The 16,736-nt window shown below is 39.0% G+C and overlaps 1 protein-coding gene across 1 annotated transcript in view; it reads right to left on the minus strand.

Moving 5' to 3' along the window:
- Nucleotides 1-14,751, minus strand: part of LOC130844463 (rho GTPase-activating protein 20-like) — a 28,218-nt gene extending 13,467 nt beyond the window's left edge. Inside the window, exons 1-6 of the mRNA XM_057720701.1 lie at nt 14,687-14,751; nt 13,563-13,730; nt 9,083-9,232; nt 6,626-6,667; nt 5,912-5,996; nt 2,060-2,137 (exon numbers count right to left, since the gene is read on the minus strand). Of these exons, the coding sequence (XP_057576684.1) occupies nt 2,060-2,137; nt 5,912-5,996; nt 6,626-6,667; nt 9,083-9,232; nt 13,563-13,730; nt 14,687-14,751 (588 nt within the window). The remainder of the gene's footprint in view (nt 1-2,059; nt 2,138-5,911; nt 5,997-6,625; nt 6,668-9,082; nt 9,233-13,562; nt 13,731-14,686) is intronic.
- Between the last annotated feature and the right edge of the window lie 1,985 nt (nt 14,752-16,736).

Raw genomic sequence — 16,736 nt, forward strand, 5'->3', positions numbered from 1 at the left:
GAATGTTGGCTTTTGGCTTCGAATATCCCAGCCCAGACAAGCATGTTATCCAGAGAGCCACACACTCTGCCATGACCATTCCTGAGCAAAGTACAACTTGAAAGGCATCATAAGCTCAGCAACCATGAGCAAAAGGAGACAGATGCCCAAGAGGCTTTGAGTAGATGGCAGAATCAAGTCAGCCCACTGGCTCTGATGTAGATGAGTGCCATTCAAGGGAGAGAAGGGACAAGGACTGTAGCCTAGAGAGTGTCAGATGCAGAAAACAATCACTGCCTAGGAATATTGGATATCCCATTTGAAACAAGCCTAAATTATAAAAAATGCTGAATTAAAGAGTCCTCCAGGAGAGGATAAAGCAAAAAAATGTTTGAAATAGAGTTGTTGGTGATAGGTACTATGCTTGCCCTTGACTTCTGATTAAAAACCATGGCCTTGCCATGAAGGAGGCAAGGTCCCAGGTAGTGGAAGCAGTCACACACACACACAGAGCTAAACCTGCTCAAAATCGTATTGCAAATAAGAAGTGAAAGCTAATAAAAAATCTTTTCTTTTAAGGTAAAGATTGAAAAAACTGTGTTGGAATCCCTTAAATCAGGCATACACATATAATAACAAATAACCCCAATTCTTCATTAAAATATAAATTTTTTCTTGTCTAGTGAGATTGATCACTTTAAGCAAAGGAAAATTACAAAAATGAAATAAAATGAGCTCTAACATTAATCAGTCTCCCCAGCCTTATCCCTAAAACCACTCTCTTGTAAGATTTAATTCTTATTCAGGACATACGTATCAAATAGGTTAGAAATCAATGCAGAGGGGTACTTCACCCAGTGCATATAAATTCAATTTTATTTATAATGTATTATTAAATTCCATTTTCACAGAATCAACGCTTTCTTATATCAAATTCTGGCTGCCCTGAGTTTTTAAGGGGCTTTATTACACCACTGAGTCAGACAAAACTTAAATACAAACATTTTAATTATGTCATTTCACAATAGCAAGACATTTTCGCATTTATGTATATATATATATATATATATATATAAATAAATATATATTCATATTTGTATATATAAATTTTATATAAGGAGCCGTGCTTTACAAGTGCTTTTTTCAATTCTGTCCATCTGAATGTCCCTCTCCCTCTCTTTTCCCCTATGCACCCTCATCCCCATAGCCATCTCTTTCACCAAAAAATTCTTACAAGCCATAACAGTCCTATCAAAACATAAAGGAGAGGGAGTCGTGGGAGGGAGGGAATATGGGGATATGTGTATAAATACAGCTGGTTGACTTTGGTGTACCTCAAAAACTGGTACAAGAGTGTAAAGCAATTATATTCCAATAAAGAGCTTTAACAAATAAAATAATCAAAATATCAAAAAAAGAAAAAAGGAACAGACACTTGAAAGCAAAACAAGATGAAAGTGATGTGTACACAGATGCTCCCAGATCCATGGTCTTACTCAGAACTTATCATCCTTACCAGTTCACAGGTGGCATTAGCCATCTAGTTCTCAGGACCTGCATCAAGGGGATGTAGTATGTCTAGCCAGGTGGTCTTTACGTCAAATTTACAACAAAACATATCATTTAGGATTTCTGATGCTGAGATTGAGTCCTCAGGTGGCAATCAGGATAAATAGGGATGGGACTAGAGGAATCAGGAATGAAGATACAGAAAGAACAGTCCTAGAGAGGAGGAGATGTTTAGAATCTTATAATATTTTATTGTCTATATATATAATATAGACAATAAAAAGCACATGTTTTCATTAGCACTCTAAAATTATAGCCCGATTTTATTATGCTGTGACTTTCAACTCACACAAAATTTAAAATGAGAATACAAGAATAACATGCATAGGCTAATAATATAGCTTTGCTGCCTTCAACTTCTAAATTTAGGGGACAAAATATGACTTACATATCTGTAATAATCAGCTGTCTTATGATGGTAGGTACATTACACACACACACACACACACACACACACGAATCTCAAAAATCAAAGTTGGTTTTTAACTAAAAATAACTTTCAGGTACTTACAGTTATTCCTAGCTTTGAAAGTGACATGTTGATAACATCATTCACTGTGTCTGAATTTGTTACTGTTATAGTTACAGACTGCAAGAAGCAAGAAAAATTGCTATAAATAAGTTTTAAACAGGTGAGTAAATAACTATTGTCAAATTATTATCCATATTCTAAAGGCAAAGCTTGTTTTCAGGTAATGACAATGTAAAGCGCATGTAGAACACAAACCCCTAATTATAGTTGATTTCCATTTCTTTATATAACATGAAGCTAGCTAGGAGAAAGCATTTCAGTAAAACAGATATTTCTCTTAAAGGATTTGTGGCACACAAAATATAGAAGCTTAAGTAAGAAAGAGAAAGACAGAATTCTGAGAGGGCACATGGGCTGGTCTTCAGCACCTTAAGGCTGTGTCTATAATAGAGGAAGGATAGTTTAAAAAGAAGGATCTGGACCCTCTTCTCTCTTCCTGAGTTGTGTTTTTATAGTATGGTTTTGTTGCTTTGCAATTACATAGTAAAGTAAATTAGTAAAATTAGAATAAGAGCTGGCTGTAAAATATATTTGTAAAAAAACTACTATTTAGTGAGTACTTTCTCTGTGTCAGGTATCATGGTTACTAAGATTTTCATGATTGAAATCTGTTGAGGACTTCCCTGGTGGCACAGTGGTTAAGAATCCAGCTGACAATGCAGGGGACGCAGGTTCGATCCCTGGTCAGGGAAGATCCCTCATTCCGAGAAGCAACCAAGCCCGTGTGCCACAACTACTGAGGCTGCGCTCTCGAGCCCGAAAGTGACAACTGCTCCACCCGTGTGCCACAGCTACTGAAGCCTGCACGCCTAGAGCCTGTGCTCTGCAGCAAGAGAAGCCACCGCAATGAGAAGCCTGCGCACTGCAATGAAGAGTAGTCTCCTCTCGCTGCAACTAGAGAACGCCCTCGTGCACAGCAACAAAGACCCAATGCAGCCAAAAATAAATAAATTAATTAATTTAAAAAAAGAAATCTGTTGAGTCAATTAAATAAAATCAATGAATCTAGGAAATGAGATTGAAAATTTTAAAGATTCCAGTTCCATTCCAAACTCTGCCAGTGAATAGGGTATTTATAATAGCTCTACCACACATCACATTAAGAAACTGCTCCAAAAAAATAGGAAGACAATTTATAGAAAATTAATATGAGGTAATAATGATTAAAATTTTGCAAACTTGGTGAAAGACATAAATTTACAAATTCAAGAAGTTCAGAAAATGCTAAACAGGCAGATTCAAAAAAGACCATGCTTTGAAACTTCATCGCCACGCTGCTAAAAACGAAAAATAAAGAAAAAAATCTTGAAAGCAGCCAAAGAAAAATGACAAATCACATACAGGGGATTAATGTTTGAGCACAGAATACTCATCAGAAAACACAGAGACTAAAAGACAATGGAACATCCTTAAAGTGCTGAAAGGAAAACATTTGCAAACAAAATTCTATAGCCAGCAAAAATAGCCTTCAAGAGTTAAGGTGAGATAGACTTTTTAAAAAGTCTTTATTGACTTTATTACGATATTGCTTCTGTCTTATGTTTTTTGTTTTTTTTTGACCCTGAGGCACGTGGGATCTTATCTCCCTGACCAGGGATTGAACCTGCACCCCTTGCATTGGAAGGCAACGTCTTAACCACTTGGCTGCCAGGGAAGTCTCCCAAAGTAAAGACATTTTTAGATAAAAGAAACTAAGAAAATCTGTTAGCACCAGATCTGTACAAGAAAAGCTAAGGACAGTTTCCTCAGGATGAAATGAGGTAGTACCAGAGGGAAACTTGGATCTTCAGGAATGAAAAACATCAGAAATGTTTATTTTGTGTAAATTATATATAAAGTTGATTTTTTAAAATTTCAAGGTGATTTTCTGTGAAAAATTCTGAGTGTAACCCGCTGCCACAAATCAAAGCTGGCAGAGATAAAGAGTGGGCTTTGCTACAGGAGAATTCTCTAGTCTCATCTCCCTCAACCATTGCATTTATCTGGTGCTCAGAAACAGATCAGAATATTTGCATGGCTTTTGCTGTTGGCCAGGAAATAACTGTCTTAAACTACCTCTTCTTCTGTCTGCAAATACTATTTTGTGTGATCTAGAGCTACTGTAAACTAGAGCAGAACAGAATGTCATAAAAAATACCCAGAATATCTTGTCACTGTAAATGTTTTGGCTACTACAGTACACGTTCAGAAATTAAATTATATACAGATAACTGGGGCTAATGTTGTGACTCTTTTTTTTCTCCAACAGCGGAAACAAAATCAGGTAGAAATATGCTGGTAATTTCAGAGTGTCATCCCTTTCAGCTCAATTTGATCCTGACATTCTTCAGAATGAAAGACCTTTCAGAAGACTTCTGCATTTGACATGACTAAAAGCAACACCATCCCCTTGATCCTGTACTGGAAAGGGGACAGCACTGAGGTCAGCTGACAAAATGGGAACATGAATGGTTGATTAAAGTATTACATCAATGTTAAATTTAGTAAAGGTCATAACTGTGTGGTGGTTATATGAGAGAAGATCCTCATTCTTAGGAGATACCTCAGTATTTAAGCATAAAGGGCCATGGTGTATGTATGACCCTCAAAAATAGTTAGACACATACACCTACAGAGAGAAAGAGAGAGAGAGGGAGGGAGAAATGATAAAGCAAATGGAACAAAGTGTTCATAAATAGATGAATCTAGGTCAAGGGTATGTGGAGTATTCTTTGCACTATTTTTATTTTTGTAGCTTTTCTGTAAGTTTGCAATTATTCCAAATAAAAACATCACAGGAAAAAAAAAAACTGTGGAAACAATCCAAACCACAATGTATGTAAGTAGCAACAATTAGAAGAAAAAATGTTTAATTTCAATAGGAAATACCTGCTTATGAAAATTACTTTATTACAGTGAACCACTAAAGTCGTTATTAGAAGAATCCAGAGAAATATTATGGACACTTAACGGTCAGTATTCTTTCCATGCTTAAACAGTGTAGCTATCGTGGATTCCTCTTGCTTCATATTGCCTAGGATTCACTTTTTATGAGGGAGAGTCAAAAATTATCCACACTCCGGTTATATTAAAACTTCTGTTGGCTGTACTGTCTTATCAGCGCTTTCTGTTCAAGGCTACTGTCTCCCCAGTCACTGGTGTGGAGGTGTGAACGTGTTACATCAGTTCATTTGTAACTGCAGTGCAAGCAAAAATGGATGCCCCACTTGTGATCTGCACAAAAGAAGAGCAGCGTGCAGTGATTTGTTTTTTGTGGTCTGAGGGTGTACCCAGTGCCGATATTTATCGAAGACTTTGTGCGCAGTATGGAGAAAGTGTTTTGTTGTGACGAAGTGTGTATGAATGGATAGAGGAGTTCAAGGAAGGTCACACAAGTGTTAGCCATCAAGAAGGAGCCAGATTCACTTCTGATGAAGAAGTGAAGACAGCAGTGCATTTGAACATTTTTAATGAGGGAATACGAAAGCTTGTTGACAGATGGACAAAGTGTGTTGAAAAGCGAGGAGATTACATCGAAAAATGATGTATTTGTCTTTTCTGAAAGTTAAATTCTACAGCCAGAGTGCAGATCATTTCTGACTCACCCTTGTGTGTGTGTGTGTGTGTGTGTGTGTGTGTGTGTGTGTAGACACACATTTTTATAGGAAAATACATGTTCCCACATAGTACTTTCTAAATACTCCCTCTCTCTTTCCACTCTCTTTCATTCTCCCTCCCTCCCACCCATCCCATCTCTCTCTCTCTCTCTTTCTCTCTCCTGTATATCTCTATCAGTTTCATTTTGCTAAGCCAAGAACTTGGAATTTCATGTTTGATCTTAAAAACACTTACACAGGCACAGTTCTTGATGTCCTCAGTGAAGATTTTGAGGGGAATGCTTTTTGGCTGGTCCTTCTCTTTGGCTAACTTGATGTACCTAATAAAATTCAGTAATAACCCAAAACAGAGTAGACGAATTAGCTATTAGCTTATTTTCAAATCAATCTGTGTTGCTAATATTTTAAAGTCTTTTTTATTCTCAAAGCATATAGATAGACTCAACAAAATCAAATTAGGGGTTGGAAGAAAATATGCAAAAATGTTTCAGGAAAATAAGATATGACCCAGAAAATAACAGGTCTCCTTTCTCATGTGAGATGTGGGCAGCAGATCCAGTCCTCAAAGCTTTCCTGCCTAGATTGGCAGGCCCAGTGCCTTCCTGGGTTCAAGGGTAGGAAGTAGCAGTTGCTTTGAGAATCATTCAGTACAGTCAGTAACCTGCACTTATGGAAATTTAATATATGTTTTGAGAATAATGGTAGCTCCGGCCATCAGGATGGAGAAAAGGGAAAGATGAGAGTGATAATCAGAACTTCCTCAAAAATAAGCAGAACATACATGTAAATGAGAGAACAGTATTTGCAGTAGGAGCCATGATAAATCTACACAAGAGGGTAGTCTAACAATTCCTACCAAAGAGAGGGAGAAAAGTTTGGGGGCACTGCCTTGAAGAGATTTGTATTCTTCTATCATGGATTAAAGATTTAAGATACGTATACAAAATACCTTTGAAGGAAAGAGTGCCATTTTTCCTTTAGTTTGGAAGAACTGTAATATTAAAAAATGGGAGAAAAAATTACATGAAATACTTACACTAACATATTAAGACTTGTACTAACATATCAAGTGCCATTCCAGATAAAAATATCAGCAGCCAGTTGTTAACCGATGTGTATGCATGTGTAAGTTGTACCTTCCTCATAACTGGGCTTTTGATGGATGGACTCTGCTCTTTTTCAAGCAGTATTACAGCGATCGCAAGTAGATCTTAAGAGAAATTGGTTTGGAATCTAAACACTTGATTGCAGCTGTGTGATGCAAGCTGTGTCATCACGGGCAAGTCGCTTAACCACTCTGAGCTTCAGTTTTCAGAACTGAAGAAGGGTTAATTATACCTCAGAGTGTTCTTGCAGCTGGAAGTGCGATTCAGGTATAAAGAACATTATTATTCAGATTACATCATACTTAGGAACTGGCATTTGGATGGAACTGTCTTGTCCCAGAAACAAGAGTATCTTTTTAGGGAAAAAACCCTACAGTATTTTATTCCTTTATGTGTATAGCGTATAGCAGATTGTAATACATTAAATTAGTTTCTAGAAAACACGTTTTTCAGTACTGTGATCCTCTGATCGAGATCAGTCTACCTACTGCTAAGTTATTAAAGAGTAGTAGTTTGTCTGCTAAAGTTTGTGCAGCATTTACTATCCAAAGCTGAAAATGTTTTAAGTCTCATTCATGTGTGGACTTATCACTTACTAGCTTTTATTTAATGTAGTAAATTTCACATAACATAAAATTGACCATGAGTGACCTTCAGTACATTAACAGTATTGTGCAACCCTCACCACTATCTGGTTCTGGAGCATTTTCGTCACCCAAAAGCAAACCCAGTGTCCATTAAGCAGTCACTCCCCATCCCCCCACCCTCAGGCCCTGTACCACATTTTGTTTATACATTCATCAGCTGATGAACACTTAGGCTTGTTTATTTGGCTATTGTGGATAATGCTTCTGTGAGCATGTGTGTATAAATTTTTGTGTGGATGTGTGTTTTCATTTCCTTTGGGTATATACCCAGAATATATATGTTCTCCAGGGGCTGCCACATTTTATTTTCCTGTCCGCAACGCTGCTCCTGCCCCCTCCATCACCATTTCAGGACGTGTTTTAATCAGGAAGTGGAAATGCCCACTTATCTCCGCAACCGACATATGTACATGACACAGCTTCTAATTACTCATGGCAGTCTGCGGGAGAGCAAAACAGCCAATGGCAAAAGCGCTAGGTGCCAGGCATTGTCATACATGCCGTATATGTTCTTACACAGATTTTTAGCCAGTATGACACGTGTGAACCTGCCTTTCGCATTCCCCCCTCACTAGAAAACAAGAATCTTGGACCCTCCCTTATCATAATCTTTGAATATTCCCAGTTGAAACTGCTTCCTTTCACTTGCAACATGGAAAAGATGTTAAGCCATAGGAGCTGATAATCTTTCGAGAAGTAAGTCATGGAAAGTAGACATGTAGAAAATGACACAAATCATGTTTCTTCCCAAAAAGCTTTGAAAACGTTCCTGAAGTCAACAGCTGCATTCTAGAATAGAGTATAAATTAACAACTTGGCAACATTTTCATTGTCCTGTCTTTGTGATGGTGCCAGAGATTTTGGTGGAGTGGGGCGGGGGGGACAAGAAAGAGGAGTGTTGAGTGCCTGTGATGAGCACTCAGTGTGCATAAGAATGAGACTTGAGGTGTGGTTGTTCCCGAAGGGCAGGCATAAGTGTTGCGTGACCCCTGGGAACCCAGCAATGTCGACCTAGGATGTCCACATTCCCCATCCTCACTCCAGCCTAAGGATGCGTCTTGGAAAACTGACCTGTACTCCATGAAATCATACCTTTGTTTTAGACTGTCACCCCTCTGCAGACACCAAATAAGATAACCTGTACACAGCAATTTAGGCGACCTAGTATTTGATGAAATGATGAATGTTATGTGTCTAATTAAATCCTGTTTTTAAGGGAATTAATTTGGGAATATAAAGTCAGTTTTTCAAATGTAATTGTACTTGCTCAAGAAAGATATTCTAGTGATTTAAAGACACAGATACTCCCTTGAGATTAGGGGGCAGGAAGTTGGAGCGGGTTCCTAGGGTCTTGCTCTCATGCTCCTCCTTCCAGATACACGAACACCATGAACACATGAAGATGCAACTTCCCAAGCTCACATGGCCCATTGAAAAACCGCTGGTCAAAACCAAAGGAAGTTATTCCAGTAGTTCCCACTATTTATGATCAATATGCACGTATTTGCACATAAAAACCGTTTTTGGGGAAAGTACAAGGCATACAGGTGTCATGGGCTGTCAAAAGGTGAGTCACTGGCGTGATATACGATCAGATTTAAGTGTTTTCCTTTTTTAACCCTTACAAATACAGGACCAAGCTGTAGGTCTTACCTGAAGGTGGCCACAAAGTTCACCGTGGGCCAGCCTAGGACAAAGGACTTCCTGGCACCAATGTTGGCTTCACCAATTTTGTATGTACAGTTGGCAGTCCACATGGTGCTCAGTGGTATTTCATTTTTTACCTTAAAGTTCTTTTTATACCTGGAAAGAACCAAACAACACTTCTGTTAGTCTGTTTCTTAAATGTAATGGGAGAAGCTGTGTTCATGCTAAGGATGCTAGTTCTCACTGCTCCAGGGCAAAGCATGTCTCCTTCATCTCTGTTACTCTGTGTGCACAGCATAGCGAGTAGTTTGATAGACCTTTTCAAAGTGTGTGCTGAGCTGAGGCTGGTCCAGGAAGGCCCTGAAAACACTTCCTCGATGGCAGGAAATAGGCATTTTCTGAATGTTGAGTGTTGAGTATGGACCATCGTTTATATTTTAGAGCTTTTTTTAGAGAACCATTAACTCATTCTTATATTTGTTATTTATGACACTATATATTATATATGTATTTTCGTAATTATAATTAATTATACATTCACGTCTTGCCTACTTCAAAAAGTATTGAGGGGCTGAACAAAGATACATGGTACATGGTTTGTAAAAATAATTATACAGTCTTTTTCCTAGCAGAGACAGGCAAAATAAAAGCTGGGATTAGAGAGATTTAAAATACATTTTCAACCTTAATTTTTAAAAAGATTTTTTAGTATAGGTTATTTTAAGTTTCCTTTCTTAAGATTTTGTTCATACAATTTTCTCTTTGATTATAGCTAAAACTGAAAAACTGTTAGCATACAGGCTGAACCCCAACTGAAAAATCAGTCAGTCAATCTCAGACCAGTGGCTAGGGTGTCTCATGTGTAAGTGATAGACATACTTCCCATTTATCTCTGGGGAGTCAGAAGGTGATTGTCACCAGTGAAACTGCTTTCTGACAGTTTCTGCTGATTCTCTTTTGACTTCTGATATGGAAACTACCATATCTTTTGGTTAATTCACAAATTTAACACTTAGGTGGGCCTAGGATTTAGATCTTTACAAGTCCTATGAAAGATGCCTAGGGGACTTGGGCACACTGCTCTGGAACTCCCCACTAGCCAGAACCACATGTAGAAACACTAAAGGTAGAATGAGATCAAAGACACCGCATGTGCAGAAATCCCTGTGACTCTACTGATTCATGGAACAGTTAAAGCTACAACTCTTCAGTGGGATTTATGAAATGAAAATAATTTTGCAGGAAGCCCACTTGAAGGATAATCTAGATTCAGTGGGCACTATGAATATATATATATATATATATGGAAACATACCTTATAATTCAAGGTGGCTTTTTTCTACACTTAATTTCAACAGTTTTACCCTATGTCTGTGTATTTTAAGATTTCTATGAAACACAATTATCAGATAAAATTCTTTTTCTACATAGTAATTCTAAAGACATTATGAAGCTAAAAATATATGGCCAATGGGGAAGATAGACACATATCTGCTGGATTTTATAGATTTTTTTTTTCTGATGTAGATATCCATGTGTATTGACACCCAAAGTACTGTGCAGAAACTTCCCAATACACTGACCTTGCAAAAGTCATTTCAGTAATTCTCTTCTTAGTGAAATGAAGTGCCAAAATTATCCACTCCCTTGAAACCAAACCTAGGAGTTATCCAAAAGTCCAGAGCATGGTTTCCACTCTCCTATAACACTTAGCACTTACCATATGCCAAGCACTGTTGTAAATATTTTATAAACACTATTTCCTTTAATTGTCAAACAACCACACCAGGCACTCTTTTTTAGCCCCATTTTACAGAGGAGGAAACTCACAGAGAGGTTAAGTGAATTGCCAAAAGCAACAGAAACAGGGTTTGAACTCAGACAACCTGACTCATGAGCCTGTGCTCGTAACCACTTGGCCTCCATGGGTGTTGACCTGTAGGTCCCTGAAGAAGCCTCCTCCTCTTGCCTGTCCTCAGCCCCACCTCTTCCCACAGAGCCACCAGGCCTTTTGATGGGATTGTTCTTTTATTTGTGGAGTGAGATGATATATCTCATGATATTATACCAACAGAGCTAGATGCTAGCTTGGAAATGTTTAAACTGTATCACAACAAAGCTTTATACTACAGTGATTCTCCTAGGGTCTCATTGTGTTTCTTCACACTCAGTCACAACTCAGTGAGATTTTCTCAGTAGAAGTCAGAAAGAACAAAGCTAATGTAAACTAACTCGAGAAGAAGGGAGAGGAGGGCTGCAGTTTTCATTTCTATCGTGTGTCCCTTACTATGGATACCCCTCTCCTTTCCTTTACCTCAACCTTTATACCAGGGAGTAAGCCCCAATGGTTTGTGGAATTTATAGGAGTCTAGGGAGATTTCTCTTTACACAGGGGTGTCCCCTTAGATGCTTAGGAGAAGGGATTGTGGTGTATTCTGTAAGTATCTGTCATTTCACTGGTAAATTAATAGTAATCGTCATCTTTTGACCTAAATAAAATTCATTTTTCATTGTTTCTGTATTCTTCAATAACTAAACATGAGGATAGTGATGTCTAAAGACGGTGTGAGCTACGTACAGTCCCTTCCCATTTGTAAATTCTTCATGGACCTCTACTAGTATTAATATCTTAGTATTTACAAAGCAGATCCTGTTCTAAACAACAGAGGTAATAATTTTATTTGAAAAATAACTTATTAAGCATTCTAATGAATATCAAAAGTGATATTGAAGGTTTCATCTGAGTTTAATTCTTGAGAACAGAATTTTCTAGTGTATGTAGTATGAAAAAGAAAGGACAAAAACCTCAAAACAATTTTCACTGAATATTAACATTCCACACAACTGGAGAAATATAATTTCTTTGTGAAGAAATAAACATTTTAATCCCCCTTATTATTACATACAAGCTAAATTTTACTTATTCTGACCAACTACATAGGTAGCAATCAGCTGTTTATTCCATTTGTGTTGATTTCTGTAGCATCAGTCTAAAGATGAGTGAGTTTTCACCTGAAGTCTGAAGGTGAGCTGAGGTAAAAGGAAACTTCATTCATTCCCTCCACCCCTTCTTACGGCAAGTGGAAAAACTGGGTGCTAAACTCAGATTATTAATTGGAACAGACTGATTCAGGGCATAACACGGTCCTCCATCTAAAAAGATGAGGCACGACAGGGAAGAAGTACGTTTGTTATCACAGAAGGCTATTTCTTTTTTGTTGTTTCTTTCTGGAATAAAAAAAAACAATTTTTCTTTCATATTAATAATGATCATGACTATACCTAAATGTATTATGGGAATGATCTTGTAGGTAGTTTTCTAAAAATTGTGGAGAAAATTTGTGCAAGGTTGGCGGCACTCAGTCCTGCTAGTTATTGCAATGGAAGAATTGTGTTCCCCCCGCTCCCTGCCAACACCTTCACACCCTGACGCCCTCACTGCCAATACGACTATATTTGGAGATGGAGCTTTTAGGATGTAATTAAGGCTTATGAGGTCATAAGGCTAAGATTCTAATCCAGTAGGGTTGGTGGGCTTGTTAGAGGAGGGAGAGAGCTTTCTTCCACTCTCCCCGCATCCATGCACTGAGGAAATGCCATGTGAACACACAGTGAGAGGACAGCCATCTGCAAGCCAGGAAGAGAGCTCTCATTAGAACTTCCCTACGCTGGTGCCTGATCTTGGACCTCCAGCCTCCAGAACTATCAGAAAATAAGTTTCTGTTGTTTAAGCCACCAAGTCTATGGTATTCGTTGCATTTGTATTCAGGGTTGAGAGCAAAGTGCACCCAGTTGGTTCTGTCTCCAACATGTATTCCAGATCTGTCTGGCCTCATCTTTCATTTTCACTGTCAACCCCACGATGGAGCCTTTGTTACTGTTCATCAGGACTGTTGCCTCCTCTAACTAGTCTCCCTGCTTCCACTCTTGCTTACCCAAAAGTCCATCATCTTCCAATAGTTAGAAAATTCTGCTAAAAATATAAACTAGATATGGCTCCTATCCTAGTTAAACACCCTTCAGCATAGTATTTCAACCCCTTCCAGGCCTGTGGAGACCCTCTGTGACCTGACTACCATATCACATCTAATGTCACGCCCCCTGCTTTAGGCTCCAGTCACACTGGCCTACCCTGAACTCCTCCCTCCAGGGGACTGAGCCGCACCCACTTGGGCCTAGACGCCTAGGAGACTCATGCACCTTGGCTGGGGATGGTGGCTGCTGCTCACCCCGCAGGTCCAGTTTAGAGGCTGCCGCCTTGAGAGGTTCTCCTGCACAGCCCCTCTCTAAGATGGTCCCATCTTCTACACGGTACCCTATCTCCCTTGTATCAGAAGCACTCATCACAATCTGTAATTTCCCCCTCTTATTTTTATCATCTGTCTGCAAGCCCCAGGCAAGAGAGACGCTGTCATATTTTCCTACAATAAGGGTTAGCGAATGTGCAATTTTATGATCCTCGGGAGAGCATGTCATGTATACGCACTTGGTATTAGATATAAGCAACACATCGCTGTATAAGAAGAGGTGCTGCTTCTGCCTCCTCCAGCCTCTTTTGAGTTCTACGGGGCTGTGGATCAGCAGGGTATGATTGGCTCCCTCAGAGGATGTAGTATTTTGGCTGTGGGTGTCCACCTCAACGGAAGGGCTTCTCCTGCAAAACACAAACACCACAGAACAGCTAGTCGCTGGTCAGATGTGTGATGGAGTTTATGTTAAATGTCAAGCTCGACACACCTCTAAAAATTAGACTCAATCTCCCAAACAGGGCTTCATAGCTCAAACTCAGGAGTCAGTAAGTTATAGAACGTTACTGAAAGAAATGAGGTCACCTAGGGAGTTGATATGGACAGAGAACAGTTTCAGGAACAAAACCCTGGGGCATGTGGACTCTTAAAGGTGGGGAAAAGAAGAAAGCAGCAAAGCTGGTCAGGAACTGCTAGGAAGAGGAGAACCAAGAGGCCAAAGGTAGAGAGTAGGACAAGAAGGTAAAAACCACCACCACCAACACACCAACAACAACCACCCAAAATAGGACAATTTGTGGCCTCATATAGATAAAATAAAAGGATATGGAGATTTGCAAAGACGTAATTACAATTCAGTTTCACGTGAACATAAAAATGTAGATAACTGAGGATTCTGGAAGATTGACCCCAATCTTATCTAAGTATTCAAATTTGGGGGAAAATTCTCAAAGATCAGCAAATAATGCTGGAAACATCAAAAAGTTTCTAAGTATGGTAGTGCTTAGCTATTATTTGGTTGAGCTATGACTACGCTCTAACATAACTCTCAGGTCATGATAGGTAAAACAACTAAGTTGAACAGAAAATACTCTTTGATAAATAGAACAGACATGTTCATAGATCTACAGAAAGTTCTCCCCCGTGGAGCCAAAAAAGTGTCTCCTACTCCCCACTCCACCCCAGGAATGTAAAGCTGCTCACTTGTGTTCAGCAGCACTGAATCCTATGAACACCAGTAGCTTTTCATGAAACCAGTGCTGAAGTTAAAAATTAGTTCATATGTCTTTGAGGAAATAAAACAAAACACTTCCTGTGACCACCATCTGTTTTGATGATCAAAAATAGTATATTAAAAGACTACCTGAGGCGGCGAAACCTTGACTGACCACCAAAAAGCTCAAAGTGCTTTCTGATTGACGCGAACATCGTTTTTTCTCCAATTCTTGGCACTGAAACCAGAGTATGTCTACAGCACTTGGCAGAGTACTGTGGACAAATCCACGAAAGCTCAGGATTCTGTAGTCGTCAAGATCACTGGCCATTATGATGTCAGAGTTTTGAGGCTTATGCTATAACTGACAAACGCCATACTTGTTTCGCTGACTTTGCTTCCACCTTTTCATATTTTAAAATTCCTCTTTTTATTTTGAAATAACTGTAGATTCCCATGTAGCTACAGGAAATAATACAGAGTCTATAACCTTTTACTCAGTTTCTCCCAATGGTAACATGTCTCTAAGCTATAATACAATATCATAACTAGGATATTAACATTGAAACAGTGAAGATACAGCACATTTCCATCACCTCCGCAATCCTTTAAATTACCCTTCTACAGCTATGTAGACTTCCCTCCAACTTTTACCACCTCTTTAATCCCTGGCAACCACTAATCTTTCTCCATTTCTTTACTTTTTGCCATTTTCAAGAATGTTATACCAATGGGATCACACAGTATGTAACATTTTGGGATTTGCTCTTGTCCACTCAGCATAACTGGAGATTCATCCAGATTGTTGCAGGTATAATAGTTTGTTTCTTTGTAACTCTTGGTAGTAGTCCAGGATAATGATGTATCACAGTTTGCTTAACCAACTGGGTTGTCTTCAGTTTTGGCCTGTTACAAATAAAGGAACAAAAACTTGTGTACACATTTTTGTGTCAACATAGGTTTCCCTTTCTCTAGGCTAAATGCCCAGGAGTGCAAATGTCTGGTTGTATGGTAGTTGTACCTTTTGTTTTTAAAGAAACGGTCAAATCGTTTTCCAGAGTGGCTGTACCATTTCACATTCTCACCAGTACTGTATGTGTTTGTTTCCCCAAATCCACACAAACATTTGGTGGTGTCATTTTTTATTTTAGGCATTCTGATAGCTGGGTAGCTCCATCTCATTGTGGATTTAATTTGCATTCCCCTAATAGTTAATGACACTGAACATCTTTTCATGTGCTTATTTGCCATCTGTATATCTTCTTCAGTTTTACGAACCTACGGTAATCTGCTAAAAACATTTCCTGTAAAGACACCTTTCTCTTTCCACTAGAAAATTGACCATTGTGCAGTTGAGGAGGCTGCTGCACAGATAGCTTAGGTACCATGAAACCAAGCAGCCACAGTGTAACGGAAGGATTCAAATCCCGCTGACTCTGGAGGTCACACAGCCTCTGGGCAGTGAGGCCCCTAATCTTTTCTCACAGGGATGGTCTCTTTGCTCTGACAACAGTGAAGGACTGAAATTTGATTATGTAAGAAAGTTTGTGGTTTCCCTGGCAGGCTCCTGTAATAGTTACCTGAATACATGTCTTTTATTCCCCACTAGACTCTAAGGACCTCAAGGAATGAGTCTATTTTTTGATGTATCATTAAATTCTCACAGGCATTGGCACATTGGAGGAATTCAAAACATTTTATTGAGTAAATCAATGATATAGCTTTCTGCCCTGGATGAAGGAAAAAAAGAGAGAATCTAAAAGTCTCTCTTCCTTTTACTTCATTCATTTAACAGAGAGTATTTGAACCCGTACTGAAGGAAAGGCACTTGGTTAGGTCTGGGCAGCAGGGAGCAAAAGGGACTCTGGCCCAGCTCTCTCACAAAACCTAGATTGAAATGGGGGAGACAGAAATTAAACAGAATCTCACCAATAACTCTTATGTCAGACTCTGGTAGGTACTACAAAGAAAAATTAAAGAGTGAGATGAGCAATTACAAGACGGACCAGACACCTGACTTTGTGGAGACGGCAGGCAAGGAAGGCTTCTTTGAAGAGCTCCTGTGAAATGAGCTTTACAAGATAATTTGGGGGACTTCCCTGGTGGTCCAGTGGGTAAGACTCTGTGCTCCCAATGAAGAGGGCCCAGGTTCGATCCCTGGTCAGGGAACTATATCCCACATGCATACCACAACTAAGAC

The sequence above is a fragment of the Hippopotamus amphibius genome, chromosome 2 (genome assembly GCF_030028045.1).
Source record: "Hippopotamus amphibius kiboko isolate mHipAmp2 chromosome 2, mHipAmp2.hap2, whole genome shotgun sequence".
Lineage (NCBI taxonomy): Eukaryota > Metazoa > Chordata > Mammalia > Artiodactyla > Hippopotamidae > Hippopotamus > Hippopotamus amphibius.